The 19,565-nt window shown below is 45.9% G+C and overlaps 1 protein-coding gene across 10 annotated transcripts in view; it reads right to left on the reverse strand.

Annotated features, from left to right (window-relative positions):
* Positions 1–19,565, reverse strand: part of LOC147010180 (cGMP-inhibited 3',5'-cyclic phosphodiesterase 3A-like) — an 82,541-nt gene that overhangs the window by 17,786 nt on the left and 45,190 nt on the right. For 7 of the 10 annotated variants that reach the window (XM_085862642.1, XM_085862641.1, XM_085862640.1 and 4 more), the window contains 4 exons: positions 12,410–12,625; positions 7,845–7,990; positions 7,537–7,601; positions 6,756–6,972 (listed from right to left, as the gene is read on the reverse strand). In XM_085862642.1, coding sequence (XP_085718768.1) covers positions 6,756–6,972; positions 7,537–7,601; positions 7,845–7,990; positions 12,410–12,625 — 644 coding nt within the window. The remainder of the gene's footprint in view (positions 1–6,755; positions 6,973–7,536; positions 7,602–7,844; positions 7,991–12,409; positions 12,626–19,565) is intronic. The other 3 variants (XM_085862645.1, XM_085862644.1, XM_085862643.1) reach the window with 1 other exon arrangement.

Below are 19,565 nucleotides of genomic sequence, written 5' to 3' on the forward strand. Positions count from 1 at the left end.
CCGCGCTCCCAGCCTGGCGTTCCTTTTTATTCCTTTTCCCTCCGGGCTGAGAAAATCGCCATCTGTGGCGCTCTCCACCCTCATTGGACGGGGTGTCGTGGGGAAGTCGCTCTCTGAGGCAATCTCAACCCCATTGGCCGGGGTGTCATGGGAAAGTCGCCCTTTGTGGCGTGATTGGACAAGTGGCATGCCCCTGCCTTCCTGAGCGGAGTCCTGGTCTGAGGCGATGGAAATCTCCGCCAACGTACGTGGCCGAACGCACGTGGGCAATGGCCTCGGTGTGTGAAGTGAAGTGAAGTGAAGGAGGTTTGTTGTAAACAAAACTCCGCAGCGCACACATGTAATTCCCATTAGACACAGGTAGGGGGCCCTAACTATAAACACACACTTACCGATATAACTGTTCGAGAAGGACCTGAATGTTGAGTGCTCATGGCTGCCAGATTCGTATCAGTATTAGGCCTTGTACTGAAGAGTTGCACTCATTCGAAGTACTCGGCCTTGTCTTGTATTGAAGTGTTGCACTCATTGGAGGTGTAGGCCTTGTACTGAAGAGTTGCACTCATTCGAAGTACTCGGCCTTGTCTTGTATTGAAGTGTTGCACTCATTGGAGGTGTAGGCCTTGTACTGAAGAGTTGCACTCATTCGAAGTACTCGGCCTTGTCTTGTATTGAAGTGTTGCACTCATTGGAGGTAGTAGGCCTTGTACTGAAGAGTTGCACTCATTCGAAGTACTCGGCCTTGTCTTGTATTGAAGTGTTGCACTCATTGGAGGTGTAGGCCTTGTACTGAAGAGTTGCACGCATCGGTGCCTTTAGGCCTTGTGTTGAATTCTTCGACTCATTGGAGGGTCTTGTACCAATGTTTTACACTCATTGGAGGGTCTTGTACCAATGTTTTACACTCATTGGAGCACCAACACCTTGCATCAAAGTCTTGCACTCATTGGAGGTATTAGGCCTTGCATTGACGTGTTGCAGAAGCAGAAATGCTTTTATCTCGAAAAAGTTCTCTGTGCTTGTTGCTCGTTTTTGAAAATGAGCTCTCATGGCTTTTTAAAATATCTTCTCAGCAACGCGCTGTTATGGAACCCACAGTTAGTGTTGGAATCTGCCCGAGTCACCAAAGATATTGTTTATTTTTCGGTAATGCTATTTTCTTTGTGTACAATGTCGAGGCACGTAGAGGAGCTAGAACATCGAATGGAACAGGATGTACCAGAACGAAAACAATTGTGGAAATAGAGAGGGGTGGGGGAAACACAAACAATGGGGATGAGGGACAAAATACAGGGAGGCTTGGAGAAATAAGGGGTGTGGGGAAGAATGAGGGCTAAGGGAGGACAGATTTTTAGGGGTTTAAATGTCTCATGAAATAAACTAGAAGGGCACTCGGTAGAGCGCATACCTCCGCCACTCAATGCCTGATCCACGAGAGCATATCGGGCCCGATGTATTTTTGAAACATCATGCTACCTATCGTTTTCGGCCCAATCTCTCAATGGTGAAGAATCACTGGAAATTAAACAATTCTCGTATCTGGATCCGGATTCGGATCTTCACTAAATTCGAATCAATTTCTCCTCGTCACACACCCAACGTGTCCACCAAGTTTCGTCCGAATCCGTCCACAACTTCTTGAGATACCATGCACACCAACAGATAAACAGATAGACAGACAGGGCTGAAAACATAACCTTCTTCCACCATCGGTGGTGGAGGTAATGATAACCCAAGCTCGAGTACAAATACAATACAGTTCGTTTAACATTCAAATTAAAAAAATAATTTCAATTTCAATTCACATTCCGTAAATATTTCCTGCAGTAAATCCCCAAAAAAAACACAGGAAGTAGTTAAAACAAATTAAAGGAAGTATTTGGCAACGCCGGCATCGATAAATTGTATATAATAATACAAATAAACAACATGGTATATTACCATCAAAATGCCCAACTGTAGAAGTTAGCTCTTGCTAATTAATTATTTAATTAATTAGAACGGGACTCGGTGGAGGGCATACCTCTGCCCGGCTGAACAGTTTATGTTTTGTATCCCACTAACAATCTGGATTCCAATCTGGATCTTCACCAAAACCGAATAACATCGTCCTCATCACACACCCATCATATCCACCAAGTTTTGTCATGATCTGTCCACCACGTTTTGAAATATCGTGCAATATATCGTATGTTGGCACGATCTCTAAGTAGTGAAGAATCAGTTGAAAAAATTTAAAATTATAATATCCCGATCCAGATCTTCAAAGTCGAATCCATTCGTCCTTGTCGCTCACCCAACCTGTCCACAAAGTTTCGTCCGAATCCGTCCACAGCTTTTTGAGATGTCGTGCTCACAGACAGACAGACAGACAGACAAGCGTGGGTGAAAACGTAACCTCCATCCACCTTTCGTGGTGGAGGTAAAGAATGAATGAAATAAATACGGAAATCGAGCATCAATAAATAGTCAACACCCACATCCCAAATGCACGTTCACGAGCACCTTTCCCAACGCTGCACTTTAACGCGGCCGAACGAAGGTCATAAAGTGTACACACACCTTTACAGTCAGGTCAGGTTAGATCTGTGACCTGCAACAGGTACCATGTAAACCTGTACAAACCTGTTCCATGGTTGGGTTGTCGGCGACTAAACCGTCTCCCCCACCAGGTTTTTTGGTGAGGAGGGTGTTTGGATATGGACACCCAGCAGCATTAAAATATACCATCAGAGATGGGGAATCCCCCGCCATTGAATGAAAAAGGTCATACATATTCCAGATAATGAGGGAGGTGAATTGGAAACGAGACACCATTTGGTCATCATCTCGAAAAAGTTCCCCAGGGGTGAGGAACGTAGTAACCAAAAATAATTTAAATCAGATAAGCGGTTTTCCATTAATTACAAAAAACATTTTTTTCAAGATGGCCGCCCTAGTCGGCCATCTTGGATCCGGCCACGCCCAAAATCAATAGGGTTCTTCCTTTTCAGGTGGTACATGTGTGACTCAAATTTCAAATCGATATGGTGAACAGTTTATAAGTTATCGCACTCACAGCTATAAATGTTGACGCCCAGCCAGCCGGACGGACGACCCAGGTGATAACAATATCCCCCTTCCGCCACGCGGCGGGGGATAAAAACAAAACCTGTCAAAGGGTGGAAGAGCTCCTTGTGAGCCAACGGCCATTCATATCTAGTGCCCAACTGTGTCTGCAGACGTCCTCCTGCAGTCGGGTTACTTTTTATTAGGAGGTTGGTGGCAGGATTTGCACTCCGGCCACCGTAAAACCCTTCATTCCGCAAAACACAAAAACGCAAAAAAATCTAAAAACCCACTCCGTGGGAGTACCTCCTGTGCAGCTTCCCTTCACAGGGCAGCTCACAGGATGACGGGATTGGGGCAAAGCCTCCGGGACCCCCAATCTTTGATGATAGGAGGGAAACCACGGAGTATCATCCCTGGGTCAGATTGTGGGAGAGTGTGTCGGAGTGGTGCTGAGGTGTCGTCCACCAGACGGCGGTCTCCTTGGGTTAACCTGAGGTGGTCCCTTCGGGTGGGTGCCTGGAATGTCCTATCCCTAAGAGAGGATGATCATCTGTCTCTGTTATCATCTGAGCTCAAGCGTTTGGACATCGGGATTGCAGCTCTCTCTGAGGTTCGGAGACCGGATTGCGGCGAGATAATGGTGGGTGGTTACACCTACTATTGGTCTGGTCGCTCTGATGGTTACCATACCCAAGGAGTTGCTGTAGCTGTGTCCAATAAGCTGACCCCAATGATAATTGAGGTAACACCGGTCAACGAGCGTATTATGAGACTAAGGATTCGTCACTCCTTCGGTGTCATTTCCCTGATCTCTGTCTTTGCTCCGACTGAGGCGAGTGATCTCACCGTGAAGGACGCATTCTACGCCACGCTCGAGTCTGTGGTTGATCAGTGCCCCAGACGAGATATACTTCTAGTCTTGTGGGATTTCAATGCATCGACTGGAACTGATAGGGATGGTTATGAGGTGTGTGTTGGTCCCCATGGGTCAGGAACTATGAACCAGAATAGCAGAAAGTTCCTTGACTTTTCAAGAAGTCATGGACTGAGGGTGGCTGGTTCATGGTTTCAGCGCCCACAAGCTCATCGCTGGACTTGGTATTCCAACACTGGCGGTGTGGCAAAGGAGATTGACCATGTCCTCATTGACGGTCGTTGGAGGATGATCCAGAACTGCAGGTTCTACCGGAATGCTCAGTTCCTCAATACAGACCATAGGCTTGTTGTTGCAACTGTGCAGTTGCAACTTAAATGTGGGAGAATGGTACCATCCCAGCCTCGGCTGGATGTTGGCAAGCTCAAGGATGAGAGAGTAGCTGAGGAGTTTGTGAACAGGCTGAGTGGACATTTGGGGGGTCTGGGTGCTTTGGGGGGTCCTGAAGAGTTGTGGAGTGCCTTCAAGACCACCGTCCTTGATGTTGCCAGTGGATGCCTTGGAACTCACCGCAGGGCGAAGAAGAATTTTGTCTCTCAAGGGACACTGGATACCATTAACCAGAGTCACAGGGCCAGGCTGAATGGCAGAGCTGAGCTGTTCAGGGAGCTGAGGCGTAAAACTGTACGTGCACTGAGGGTGGACAAGGAGGCCTATGTGCGAGGAATCTGTGACGGGGTAGAGCATCACCTGTGGACAGGTTATTCTCGTCCCGATTACAGGGGAATTCGCGCATTACGTTCATCCAAGCCCATCCCTCGGAGCACTGCAGTTAGAGCAGAGAGTGGTAGGCTCTTGACAGAGGAGTCTGAAGTGAAGGCCCGCTGGGCCGGTTACTTTGAGCGGTTGTACCAGGCTGATCCACCAGCTGTCGAGTTGGACGTCAAACGTGTTACAATCCTGTTGCTGACCCTCCAATCAACTGTGGTCCACCTTCGCTTGTGGAAACAGGGGCTGCGGTGAACCGGTTGAAACGGGGTAAAGTTCCAGGGATCTGTGGCATCCATGCCGAACTTCTCAAGGCTGGTGGAAATGCTGCACTCGTGTCGTTGCATGCAGTTTTGTGCTCTGCCTGGAACACAGGCATCATCCCAACTGATTGGAAGAGGGGCCTTGTTGTCCCTCTCTGGAATGGGGGGAAGGGTGATCGCCAAGACTGCAACAACTACCGAGGGGTGATGCTGCTCTCAGTGCCGGGCAAGGTCTTTGCTCGGATAATTCTTGATAGGGTTCGCCACCATCTGCTTGAGCACCAGCGTCCACAACAGTCAGGCTTTACACCAAAAAGGTCAACGATTGACCGTATCCTTGCTCTTCGGGTCCTCACTGAACGCAGAGAGAGTTTCGGCAGGGGCTGCTTGCAGCCGATGTTGATCTATGTAAAGTGTTCGATTCAGTGAATCGGGATGTCCTCTGGAGGATTCTTGGTCTTCGTGGGGTGCCACCAAAACTGATTGATCTGATGTCTGAACTCTACTTTGGTACTGAGAGTGCTGTGAAGTGTGGTGGTCCCATCTCTGACTTATTTCCAGTTGTTACTGGAGTTCATCAGGGGTGTGTACTGGCCCCCACACTTTTCAGCACTTGTATGGACTGGATTCTAGGGAGGATGTCGGAGAGATCAAGTTGCGGTGCATCGTTTGGGAATATCAAGATCTCAGACCTTGATTTCGCAGATGATGCAGTCATCTTTGCAGAGACTTAGCATATCCTTTTGGGGGCGCTAGAGGTGCTGAATGAGGAGTCGGAGCCACTGGGATTACGGGTTTCTTGGGTCAAAACTAATATCCAGGATTTCAATGACATCTTGGATGCTGCTGTCCTGTCTGTGTCTGTTTGTAGTGAGGGTGTTGAGGTCGTGGAGAGATTCACTTACCTTGGCAGTGATATTCATGTCTCTGCCGGCTGTGAGTCAGAGGTCAATAGACGTCTGGGTCGGGCCTGGGGAGTCATGGATTCACTGGATCATGGGGTGTGGCGCTGCCGGTACCTGTGCGGGAGGACGAAAGTTCGAGTCTTCAGGTCCTTGGTGCTTCCAGTCTTGCTCTATGGATGCGAGACTTGGACTCTGACCAAGGATCTGAGACGGAGACTTAATTCCTTTGGTACCAGGTGTCTTCGGAGAATCCTTGGCTATCGCTGGTCGTATTTTGTGCCCAACGAGCGGTTGCTGAGAGAGACTCGGATGAGATTTGTTACCTGCATAGTCCGTGAGCGTCAGCTGCGGCTGTATGGACATGTGGCTCGTTTTCCTGACGTTGATCCTGCTCACCAGATTCTCTCAGCGAGGAGTCTCTATTGAGTGGAGGAGGCCAATGGGCCGACCACGTGCCTCGTGGTTGCAGCAGGTTGACTGGCATCTCAAGGAGATGGGGATGGGCCAGGCATCTGCCTGGGGGAAGGCCAGACGGAGGCCCCTGGAGTACCGGTGGAAAGTGGACGCAGCGACGCGCTGTTCTGGCACATGCTCCCATACCTGACCTGACCTGACACCTTTACCCTTATGGACATTACCTCTCTCAACGGTCACCTTTTAGGCAGTGGTTGTGTGCAATGCAGAAATTTATGTGACAGCAACATTAAAGCAGAACACCTGTGAATGTGACCCAGCACAGCCTGCCAACTCAATTCAACGCCACCCATTTCAAAAGAAAGGAAACCTTGAAAGGCCCGCAGGAGAAGAGAAAGATAAATAATTATTTTGTTGTAGCACGACAACAGGAAAGTGTTTAGATGTGTCAAGACGACAGCATGTACACGCCGTCCGTACCTGGTGCACAAAAGTGGAGAGCCGGATGACTTGGCAGTGACTCTAAGTCCATGAGGGCCTTGCGGACTGAGAGGACTGTGAGGGGCGAGACCCGGACGATCCATCCAATCGGCGATGTCGGGGAACTCAACAGGCAAGGAGTGAGAGGAGCTAACAGAAGCAGAAGCAGAGACAGAGTTGGAGAGGGGAGAAGGTAGTATGGAAATAGGTGACAGGCCTGTTGGGGAATCGGGGCGGGCAAGAGGAGCAGATTAAATTGACGAAAAGACATTGGGTGAAAGATAAGCCGTGAGAATCGCAAACCACCATTGACTGAATAATCATTTTCTGATGTTTCGTCTTTTTAACAGTCGTGATCTAAGACTCGTGGTCTTACAAGGGCACAAGTAGACAGTAAATCAACACAGCAAACGTGATTTTCACCAATGACTCCGGATAACCGGTTGGCATGGCTTCAGATGGGAACGCAACCAATGAAGGCGAACCCTTGTTGTTGTTTTTTTATGACTGGGACCATTTACATGTTGTCGAATCAAAAAAGGCAGAATTTGACCCCCCCACCCACACACCCTCCCTCGAACCCAAATTTAACCCCATATCCCCCAATTGGTCTCCTTTCCTTCCTTTAGATGTCCCAATTTCGTCCCACTCCCCAATCCGTCAAATTGACAGATTATACATCACCCCTTAATTACAGCATATTCATCAATAAACCGTTCGCCCCATGACTTCGGAATATCAAAAGGATTTTGAGAGTTAGAACACAGGCCGCACAACAGACCATGCTTTGCTAGCTTGGGTGAAGAGGTCGTGTGTCCACTCAGCGAGGCCGTGCAGGACTTGGAGCTGCGGCACAGGGAGAGCAAACCAACAATGGGATTGAAATGTTTTTGTTCTGTTTTTTTTGCTCTGAATATTTTGTTTCCAGTTTGTCATTCACAGATTGTCATTCTGAGATGCATGAGATTGTGATGAAGTCTCCGACCGAGTCGCCACAACGTGTGCACCTTCACTAGGGGAAACATCCCTTAACTCCACAGCAACTCCTCTATAAGCTTCCATCGCACTCGGGACGGACAATACGAGTACCTGTTATGATTGTCACCGGGGAGCACGGACTGCACGACGAGCTGACGCCGACGGGGAGGGTGGCTCTCCACCAATGGCAGTCCGGTGGCTGCTGTGGTGGTTGTCCACGCAGTGGGTGTGCGATGAGAAGAAGACCTGTGGGATAACTGCAAGGAAGTGGGGGGCGGGAGGTGGCGGGTCAAAGGGGATTGAACAAAGAGAAAGCACAACACATGCTGTTGAGAGTTATAACAGGTAATGCTGTAAATTAACGATTAAACAACGGGCTATTAAAACACACAAAAAATCCATCCATCCATTGGGACCATACTCTGCACAGAGCATTGGTGCTTTTTAGTCCCGCAGGGCGCTCAAGGTCCGCCAGCAACCCCCTTCTGGAATATCTAAATACTAAAAATACTAAATACTAAAAATACTAAAAATGACGAATCACTGCTCACCTTCACTCTTTCATTCCTCTTTTTTCCCGCCTTTGGAATAAACTCCCAGACTCTTTTCAATCCCATTCTTCCCTCAAGGTCTTAAAAAACAGCCATTCACCACCACCTCTTATCTTCCCCCATCCAAAACCATGATCTTTTCTACCCCCGTTAATCCACCCCAAACCCACCTCCTTCAAATTCCCTGCGTTCCTTCCCGAAAGTTCCCTGTCGTGTAAGGTCCTGAAAGTCCCTGTGGTGTCCATCTTGTTTACCCCGTGTATGTACCCCGTCCCATCCCTCTCCCTTCCACAGATCTCCTCATGTCTCTGTTCCCCACTGTTTTGTCCTTCCCTCTCCCGCCCCTGTTGTCTCCTGCCCCCCTCATTGTGTGTTGTGTGTTAGCTCTCACACGAGCCTCGACAATGCATACAAAATAAATAAATAAATAGATAAAATAAAAGCAGTCTCCTTGGCTATTGGGCACAATCTTGGACGGGTCACCACTCCAACGGAGGATACCAGCATGCTGGCACTCAGTTTGCCGACCTCAGAAGGATGACAGGCAGAGTCAACCCCACCTGGTATTAATTCAACAGCCGAGTGGGATTTGAATTCAGGATCCTCGGACCCCAAGCCCACCACCTTAACCATTAAGCCAACACCAGGCATATCTTCCAATGAAGCTTCAAAATAACCATAAAGTGCCATTGGTTGGTGTTACCTGAACAGGGTACCCAGCTCAGAAGTCAAGGGGAGATGGCCAAGAGAGAATAGAGTACAATGGTGGGAAGAGTAAAATGACGTAAGGGGAGAGAAGCCGGTGGGGGATTGGAAGGAGACGCAATTGTTAAAGACACGTCAAGCAACGAGGCTCGATGTTTGTTGCGCCATTGGAAGAACATCGAGGAAAAGTTGGACTTGCATGCCTGAATGTAGGTGATAATGTTTAAACCAATATGAAAGGGATTTAGTGGACAGCAAGAACATGTAGTTGAAGTACTAACCGAGACTAGCGTTAACATTTTTGAAAATGAGGCTTTTTTGAGAGTGACAAAAAAAAAAAGGTTTGAAGCGATAACGTTCCCCCCCAGCCCCCAATACTGGAATGCCCCCATTTTAATACCCAGCCACCCCCTTGCTGATTCATCAAAAGAAAATGCAACCATGAAGTCAAAAGAACAAGCCAAAGCACGTACACCGCCCCGACACATTCAAGTGAAACGAGTTCGTGTCGCACAAACAAATGAACGTGTTCGTTTCAACACATCCCCCCCACCCCCCACATCGATCATGACTATTGTTTTAATTACTATAATATAACACAAATAAATGGCAGATGAAAAAAATGATTTGGACAACTTCTGGAGTTTTATTGATTTATTTTTGGTGATAACATCCAGTTTTCAAGGTATTCTGTCCAGCGGTGCAGGAGTGCATCAGCAGGTATGACGATTGACCCGTTTCTTTTGACAATTCACCATTTTAACATTACAGTAAAAATTTAAGTTGGAGGTGTTTTTAATTTAAGTTTTTTTTAAAACTCCTGAACCCCCTCCCGAACACAGCCCAAGTACAACCAACAAATTTCAACTCATTCCATCCAGCGGTTTGGGAGTGCAGACAAGTCAAACACACAACACGCAATACATGACGACACGCTTATTATCTCGTGTGAAGATCGATCGATTTAAATACTACACAAAACATCATGTACTTTAACATGAACAAATGTCGGAACAGTTTTTAAGACTTGTGACGAGCTTCGGTGGTGTATTAATGGTTGGAGCGTCCACTCCGAGTCTGGGGAGGTTGGTGGTTCGAACCGCGGTCGACTCATCCCAAAGACTTCAAAACTAGAGAGTTCATAGAACACCTTACCCTGCACGGTGTTAGAGTATATAATTCAACCGAAATAAAATAATGATTTTAAAGGTGATAAAAAAAATAAAATAAATTCTGGAAGTTTCGTGCTGTTGATGCAGTCTTATGCACCACCTGGTAGCCTGGTGTTGGCTTAGTGGTTATGGTGGCGGCTTGGAATCCTCGGGTCCTGAGTTCGTAGACAGAAGCTGATGTTTGTGGACAGATAGACAGAAGTGAATCAATTGCTCAACCCCACTTTTCGCCCCATGTGCACAGCGTAATGGTCTGTGCTGCTTCCTTCCTTGACATTTCAGTGTTTAAAAAGGATAGAGCACGGACAAGCAACCAGAGGTTTGGTAACAAGGAAAAAAAATTAAAAAAAAGACAGAAAATGTCATAAGTCCACAATTATTTCAGTCACTTCGCTGAACGGAGTTAAAGGGCTATCCCATATACATTTCTAAATAAAATGGCCGCCAGTCTACCAGTCGGCCATCTTTGATCAGATCACGAAATAAAGATGAGTGCGAGTGTATGCCGTCGTGTGCTGTGCTTGTGCCACGTTTGAACAAAATCGGACCATGTATGTCTGAGAAATGATTGGGGACACATTTAAGTAACGAAATGGCCGCCAGTCAGACATATTGTATCTGATCTCGAATTTAAATGGCATTCACACGTAAGCCATCATTCGTTATCTGTGTGCCGAGTTTGATGAACATCGATAAATGCATGTCCGAGAAATGGTTGCGGACGAACGCACACACGCACGCACACAAAAATCGAGACTAAATCCATAAGGCCCCGTTATGGACAAAGTCCAACGGGGGCTAATAAGGCTTTCATGGCCCTAATGGCCTACTTCTACATCGAAGTTCCTTTGTTAGGGAAGTAGTCGTATTATATTACTATTGTAAAAAGTACAATTATCCAGGTCCTTTGTGGTGTATTTGACGTACAATGCTCTCTCGATATAATGGACAGCTTTTGAGATGAGGTTTGACGTTGCAAAAATTTGTAGAGTTTTTCTTTTTACCTTTTTCTAATACAGCGAGTCCCCGATTTACAAACAGCCAGACTTTTGAACACACCCGATAAGTTTTTTTTTTTTGAATCTTTGTTAATGTATCCTATCGTAATGGCGAGTAATATAAACTACTCAAAGATACATCATGTGCCATCACCATCTATGCACGCACACTGCTAGCATGCAACAATGGGTCCTGATTCCGAGGATGGAACGACTTGAAGCTCAAATCATTGTTTAAAACATTCCCAAGAAATACTTCAACACACTTGTGGTCATGCACTGTCCGACAAATCGGTTCAACCTTGAGATGCTGCTCCTTTAATACACGCTCTTCCGTGAGGCTGAGAAAAGAAACCCTTTTGAGGGGGAGGGGAGGGGAGGTACATTTTTAGCTTATCTGGAATTTTAATTCCAGACAAGGTGTTGTCAACGCGCACAGTCCGTCCGTCTCTTATTTCGACTTTGCAAAGCTCGTTCTGGTCACTTGACAGTGGTCGACTTCGTAAAATTCTCCAAAAATCTTCTCCACACCCACCAGTCAGAATGCCACCAAATTTGGGTTCCAACATTAGGTCAGAGTATGGATGTTAAATTGCTGAGGTCATGCTGATCACGTGACCGGAAGTTGGCCAAAATGGCCGACTGAGTCAATTTTGGGGAAAATTGCATAAATCCCTTCAAAAATCATCTTCTCCAAACCCACCAGTCAGAATGCTACCAAATTTGGGTTACAACATTAGGACTGGGTCCTGATGTTAAATCGATGAGGTCATGCCCATCTCATGACCAGACGTGTGTGAAAATGGCGCACTTCGTAAATGTTTGGGAAAATTGTGTAAATTCCTTCAAAAACCTTTCTCTCCAGACCCACCAGTCAGAATGCTACCAAATTTGGGTTACAGCATTAGGTCAGGGCCCAGAGAAGCTTCAGGTCCAGTGGTCCCATTTTTAACACTTCTTGAAACATTTAATGATGCGAGCAAACATTTAACCACCCCATGTACCACACACCTGTTTGTATTAATTCAAAATTGTGTGAACCACACCGTTCCATCAAATAATGAGTTAATCGAGGGCACCAGAGAACACCGGCACTGTATCCAAATCCCAAACTTCTGTTTCGGAAGGTGCACTGTCAGCAAGGTAAATACTGCAAGGTAAAGGTATCCTGAATCCTCAGGTCGACCTTGTTTTATAACAAAGGATGACAACACTCGAAACCTATAACGTCACACATTTCACTCACAAACCTTTCCTCCTCCCTCTTTCTCATCCCCCTCTTCAGCTGCACTTCCAATTCTGGTCATGGACCCGGTGACCCGCGCACGTCTCCCGCCAACTGCCAGGGGGACACCTAGCAGGCTTTTGGCCGCTTGCAGCGGCCTCGCCAACGCAGGATCTAGAGTTGAGTCAGCCAGCACGGACTCCAAAAGTAGAAAGGCTTCTACCACTGCTGACCACAGAGGCTGCCGGGGCAAGCAAAGCACAAAATGGGGGGGGGAGGGGGGTCACGTCTTATAAATATCAACAAATATGTCTTCAATGAGGGCGAGCAATGCACATGAAGGTGAAACAAAAAACGTCTACGCACATCATCAGTATTAATTGGCCCTTCTCAAATTGCGCCAGTTTACATACATGCCTGTACATAATGGACTTGCAATGGTGCACAAGCAAATACTGTACACACCGTATGATACGATACATACAGGAAATGGACAAAAAAATGGAAACACCTGGGAAAATGAGGGACACAAAGCAACGGCTTCTACCCAGGTGTGGCCCATGTGTTAATTAATCAAGTAAAATCCCAGCATGCTTCGGGTCATGTATAAAAATGCGGCACAGGCCTGGTTGCCGATAAGGCTAGCATGGCTGCAAGAAGAGACCCCTCTCCCCCCCCCAATGCCCCCATCCACAGAGCACGTGTGGTCGCCCAATGGTTTGATGAGCATGACACTGATGTTATCAAGTCATGGCCTTCTCAGTCACCAAATCTGAACCCAATCGATCATTTATGGGATATTCTGGACCGACGCCTGAGACAGCAATTTCCACCTCCATCAAACAGGTGTGAGTTGATTGACTTTCTCGTGGAGGAATGGTGACGCATCACTCGTGCAGAATTCCAGACGCTGGTGGACTCTATGCCACGGCGAATACAGATCGTACTGGCCAATACAGGAAGTCAAGGCAGGAATTAGTAATTTGTTCATGGTGCCGGCGATAGCTTGCCTATTCTTCACGAAGGACACCGTGGGATCTTTAACGTCCACAAACTTATTCTGGCAGACGGGATGCCAGTTCAACGTCCATGCGAGGAATGGCACGTGCATTTATGAATCGCCCTGCCTGTGAAACACCAGGATGACAGTTTATAGCTGGTTCAAGATTCAAACCCAGACTCGACAGTTTTGAGGTGAACATGCATACCTCCAGGCCATCCTTCCAGCCATGATGCATACGTAAGAACAATACCGTGTTTATCAATTCAAAAAGGCACATAGTTTAAAAATGGCATCCAATGACAACAATAGAAAACAATAAAACTAAAGGATTGGCAAAATTCACAATACGGGACTTTCAAAACTATGTATGAATACTAAACGAGGTGTTTCACACAAGCGGTGTGTGTGTGTGTGTGTGTGTGTGTGTGTGTGTGTGTGTGTGTGTGTGTGTGTGTGTGTGTGTGTGTGTTTTTTAGTGACACGTTTCTGCTTGTCTGGGCACTTTTAACCTGCCATTACCAGCGTGAAATCTTTAATTCAAATCCTCTTTTTAACACAGTTTTCGGTATTTAGAGGAAAGAGTGGCAATTTCAAAATGGATAACCATCATTGTTGTGTTCCTGAATGCAAATCAAACTCACGGAAATATCGGAAACACGAGAAATATCTGTGGATGAGACTGAGAGGTATTGACTTCCTATTATCACAAGAGAGCAACCACAATGGATATATTTTTTCGCACGCACGCACGCACGCATGCATACAGTTCTCCTTTTCGCAATGAATGCAAAAATCTAGTGCAATTCTAGTGGCCCAGGAACCAAACAAACAATATGTTTATAACAGCCCTCACAGTTCCCACCCACACCCCCTCGCCCCACTACATGATTAATAGTACATATCTATTTTTAAAAAGTGATTCAAACTTGCCCTGTACATTCACAAGCCCAAGATATGTCCTTCCCATCAGTGGTTCAGAAGAACCAAGAACCCAAACCAGGTACAGTGTCTCCCTCAGGAAAGTCTACCTGGTACATTCTACGTCCACGTTAATGTAGGTGATACAAGCTTTGTGTATTTTCATGTCGTGAACATGTCCTTTGTTGAAGACTGGTTACCGTTACTTGGTAATGACGCACAGCATCGTCTTTCCAATTGCAGACATCCATTATATAAATTACCAATCCTACCATGTTCACAGGAGGAACTCCCACAAGGTTCAAAGTTCATTTACTGGTCGCGATCCGTCGGGGGTTTGTGTAGAACACGTCCGTCCACTCGGGCCTTGCACCGACGCGCATGGTCGAAAGTTTGCAATACGAGCAGCTGCCCGTTCGGCGAGTTGAGAAAGTTCTCCAAGACTTTTGTTGTGCACAGCCCTTTCTCTCAGGGACTTTTACAAGTATTTTGGTATCTTTCAGAAGCTTTGTGAGACATTTTTGTGTACAGTCCTCGCAGAAATAGAGGAATACGAGAAATATCCGCAGATGACACCGAGAGGTGTTGAGTTCCTATTATTTCCTGTTGAGCAAGGAATTGCCGGAATAACTTTGTCATATCTCCATGATCTCTGAAAAAACAAAAACCTAGAAATTAATTTGGTTCTTATAAGTCGATAGTGCTACTGTTTAATGAGTTATCACACTTAGTTTGGTCATGATCATAACTTGGAAGCCAATCGGACTTGAAATGGCGTTTTTATCGCAATTTTAGAGTTTTGACCCGACCCCCCCTGACATTCGACCCCCGACCGCTAAGATGGGTGTTGGTGTGACTGACACCCCAATGAGTCATATGGTTGGATGCAGTATTGGAAGATGCACATTTTGGATTTGGTTTGAAGTCGATACGACCATTTTAGCGGACGTTATTGTGAAAATAAGAATTTCGGTTTTTCGGTGACCTTGACCTTGACCTTTCACCTAGATTCACCAAAAATGACAAGTGTCTAAGTTGGACCATGGCCGACGTCAGTACACAGTTTAGTCATGATCGCTGAAACGGTGTGGCTGCTACAAGGTAAACAAACACACAAACAAACAGACAGACAGACACACAGAATGACACACACAACCGACCAACATAATTGCTGAAATCTGAAGGATTCCGGCAATTAACAAACATGCAAACAGACAGAAAGGAGGGAATACATAACTTCCTTCACCTTTGGTGACAGAGGTAATAAACAAAAACAAGACATACCTTTTAAATTTATTACAAAACAGCGAGGTGATTTTTATAAAACAGCGAGGTGGGTGAGGGTAAGAACATTACGTATTGTACTTTGCCGCAAGGAGAAAACACAAGACTTAGCTCGGGGTGATGATGATGCTGCAAGATGGGGGAGGGTGGAGGTTAGAAAGTTGTCGATGTAGAACTTGCGATGGCTGTTGGATCCTCTGGAGCACAACAAAGTCACCTGCTGCATTGCCACATCGAAGAAGGGCAAAACGATCCGTAGCCACTGTGACCCAGAGCAGATCTTTCCTGCTTGGACAGGAAGGTACAAGGTGGCATCCTCTTCCAAAATAATCCCGTGTCTTCGGCATTAAAAACCTGCTCCGGCATAAATCCCTTCACCTCGATTAGTTCCATGAGCTGCGGTGGGGAGTTTTTCGCAGAATCATGGTCCGTCACGGTTGACTTGCAGCCTTCGGCCCCGGGTGCCTCGTGGAAATGTTGGTCAATCTGCAATGATTTCTCCCATATCACCAGTCTACTCGAAGGGGTAAATCCGCAATGGTTTCTCCCGTATCACCGTGCTTGACTGGCGTGCACCGCACAGTCGATTCATTGATCCCGTAATGGCGGCCCACAGATGCCGCACTTTCACCTCTTGTCAACGATCTATCAACTCGATTTTTTTTCGCACAATGTCAGAACCTTTTTCTGCCTTTCGGCACGATTGATTTTGTCCATTGTTTCGCAAGAAACAACAAGAGGCTTGCAATGGGAGGTAATCGTACATGCGGACACAAACAATGACTCATCTCAGCTGAAAAAACGCGATTGGCTGAAATCATACACGCGAACGCGAACAGACTCATCTCAGCTCAAAAACTGCAATTTCACGCCAGTAATGGCAGATAACTAAATCGGAACGCGATTGGTCGAAACCCACGATATTTGAGGGTTTACTGTACTTTTCTCTTGTGTCTTTTAGTTGCGATCTTTGCTTGTAATTCCTGTCTTTGCCCTGTAAATACATGCCCATCGATTGCTGATTGTAAATATGCCCTGAATGGATATTGCTTTGTTGTGTTTTTATAAATAAATGCACGGTACTTGTTGAACTATTAAACGTTTAGGACCTGCTTGCTTTCGCCCTTTCCTCCATTGGTCAGATTTAGTGTGTCAGACTATATAGCCAGGACGTTTTACCCCACCAATCTCTCATCCCGTTAGCCAACGCTGCACCCACGGTTTCGCTTGGTGTACATAATAAATAGACAGGTGCACATTGAGGGCATGGCCCCCAGTTACAGTTGTCAAGCCAACGGTAAGGTAATGTGTAACCAAGGAGGAGAACCCTGAGAGGTTTCGGTAATTTTAACGATGGCTGTGGTTGCCTCGCAACCCGTCAGACCACGGTGTTATCCGTGGCCGGCACCCTCAGGACCGGAGATCGGGTGAAGGTCCGAGGAGCGCCTTCATGTTAACCCCAGACTCTGAGTCCGTAAAAATGTTTTTCTCTCCAACGACTTGTCCGATCGATGCAAAACTTTAAACATAGGAGGGACTCCCCATGGAGAATATTTTGTTGACAACGCTGACGTCATCGGTCACATCGTATGACAGCCATATTGAAAATTTGGACTTCTTCTCTGAAACCGCTCATCAAAAAAAATTGAAACTTTGCAAATGTCATCAACTCCTAATGGGGTATAGTATATATATGGTGATAATGATGATGTCATTCGTGAATTGGTATTCCAGCCATAGTTTGTTGAATTGAAATCCTTATCTGAGAAATCTGAAACGTCATATATCTGATCTACGACCCGATGTGAATGAATAATGAAATGTATGACATCATCGGCCACGTGGTCTAGCAGCCGTATTGCATTGCAAATAAAAACGTAATAAATCTTCTTCTTCCGAACCGCTTAACAGATTGATGTGAAACTTCATACGTGTGATCGACTAGCCATGGAGAATACAGTTTGAATTTTTTTTTCACATTCATCTTCATTGATGCAATTCAGCCTTAATGGTGAATTCAGCGTTCAGCCCGCTAACCAATTGTGATGACAGGAAACGACAGGAACCCGACTCCTCTTATCCACGGATATTTCTCGTATTCTTACGTTTCCGTGAGCCCGATTTGCATTTCGGAACACAATAATTATGGTTAACCATCCTGGAATTGCCACTCTTTCGTCAAAGTGCTGAAAATTTAATTTGAAAGACGATTTGAATCTCGGATTTCTCGCTCGTAACGGCAGGTTCAAAGTGCCCTGTGAGCATAACCGAATCGGTCAAAACACACAGCGCATGCCCAAAAGAACTCGTTGAGCATTCATACGTCATTTTGAAAGTCATGTATCACACTTCATTATCTGGCTTAGCTTTATCGCATAAGTAATATTGTTTGCAGGGCTGGCAGGATGGCCGAGTCTAGAGGTATGCACATTCACTTCTGAGCTGTCTAGCCTGGGTTGGAATCTCGACTCAGCTATAAAATGTCATCTTGGTGTTTCACAAGCGGGATAATTCATCAATGTGTGTGCCGATAGATGTTACACTCAGTGTCCTTCCCGGTGGAGGTTACAGATCTCGTGGTGTCCTTCGTGAAGAGTCGGCGAGCTATCAAATAGCAAGTTGTTTGGTATTTTTGGAGATTCCTCGCCACCAGGCGACACCGTTTTCTCTGTCAGTGTACGGTTGATGTCTGAGCAGCAGTGTCGGGTCTGTACGACAAACAAATTGACCAGGTGATGCGCACATTTCATATGAACCACCTTCTTCGGACACAAAGTATTGTTTCGCAAAGTGTACACAAAAAAAAAAGGATTCATATTATATCATGAGATACCATTCATTTCTCCCCACGGGATCACGTTGGACCCCGTTTCCTCTGTTTTCGAAGACGACCAAGTTGTGTGCTCGGTGCAGTAAAGTAAGAAAGAAACTTCTGTTCAAACCACGGACCTTCAATAAGTGTGTGTGTGTGTGTGTGTGTGTGTGTGTGTGTGTGTCACATGTTTATTCAATTCTAATACAACATGATTCACAATAACGTTCATATTCTTTCATTATTTTGTAAATTTTTACTGGAATAGAATGTATAATATGCATTAACAATTCAAGAATCTCTCGATTTATAGGAAAGGGATTTCGGTTTCCACTCGAGGACTGTATTATGGCCCCATTTCCACCAAAAGTGGAGCGAAACCCATTTCCTTCTTCTGATGGTCAAAATGAAACCGCAGCTAGTGTGGGTTAGTCGGTGATGCCTGTTTTCCACAACGATATACTGGGCCACTTCAAAGCTGCGGTTTCATTGGTAACTCACACTTCTGTATAGTTTGGTTGCTTTCGAGTGGATAAAGTTGAAGTTGAAAATGTCTTGTGAAGTTAACCCAAAATACTTCCAATGGATTTCAACGTTGTTCAAAATCATTGCCACCCCATGGCATTCTGGGTACACAGTGCTTTGGAACGTGGCACATTGTTTTTTCATTATGACGTCTGAATGCCCGACAGGACGTGGAGCTGATAAAGCGAATGCCAAAGCGAGTGCGATGTGAACGATCGATATGTTCATGGTGAGAGTGATGCTAATGGTCGATACGCACATGGTGAGTGCGATTTCAACAGTTGATACGTTCATGGCGAGTGCAATGTGAACGGCTGATACATTCATGAGTGCGATATGAACAATTGATACATTCATGGCGAGTGTGACGTGAACGGTCAATACATTCATGGCGAGTGTGACGTGAACGGTCAATACATTCACGAGTGTGATGTGAATGATCAATACATTAACAAGTGTGATGTGATCGATCGATACATTCACGAGTGCGATGTGAACGATCCATACATTCATGGCGAGTGCGATGTGAACGATCCATACATTCATGGCGAGTGTGATGTGAACAATCGATACATTCAAGAGTGTGATGTGAATGATCGATACATTCATGGCGAGTGTGATGTGAACAATCGATACATT

The sequence above is a fragment of the Eptatretus burgeri genome, chromosome 17 (genome assembly GCF_056783735.1).
Source record: "Eptatretus burgeri isolate ZD-2024b chromosome 17, Ebu_testis_v1, whole genome shotgun sequence".
NCBI classification, from domain to species: domain Eukaryota; kingdom Metazoa; phylum Chordata; class Myxini; order Myxiniformes; family Myxinidae; genus Eptatretus; species Eptatretus burgeri.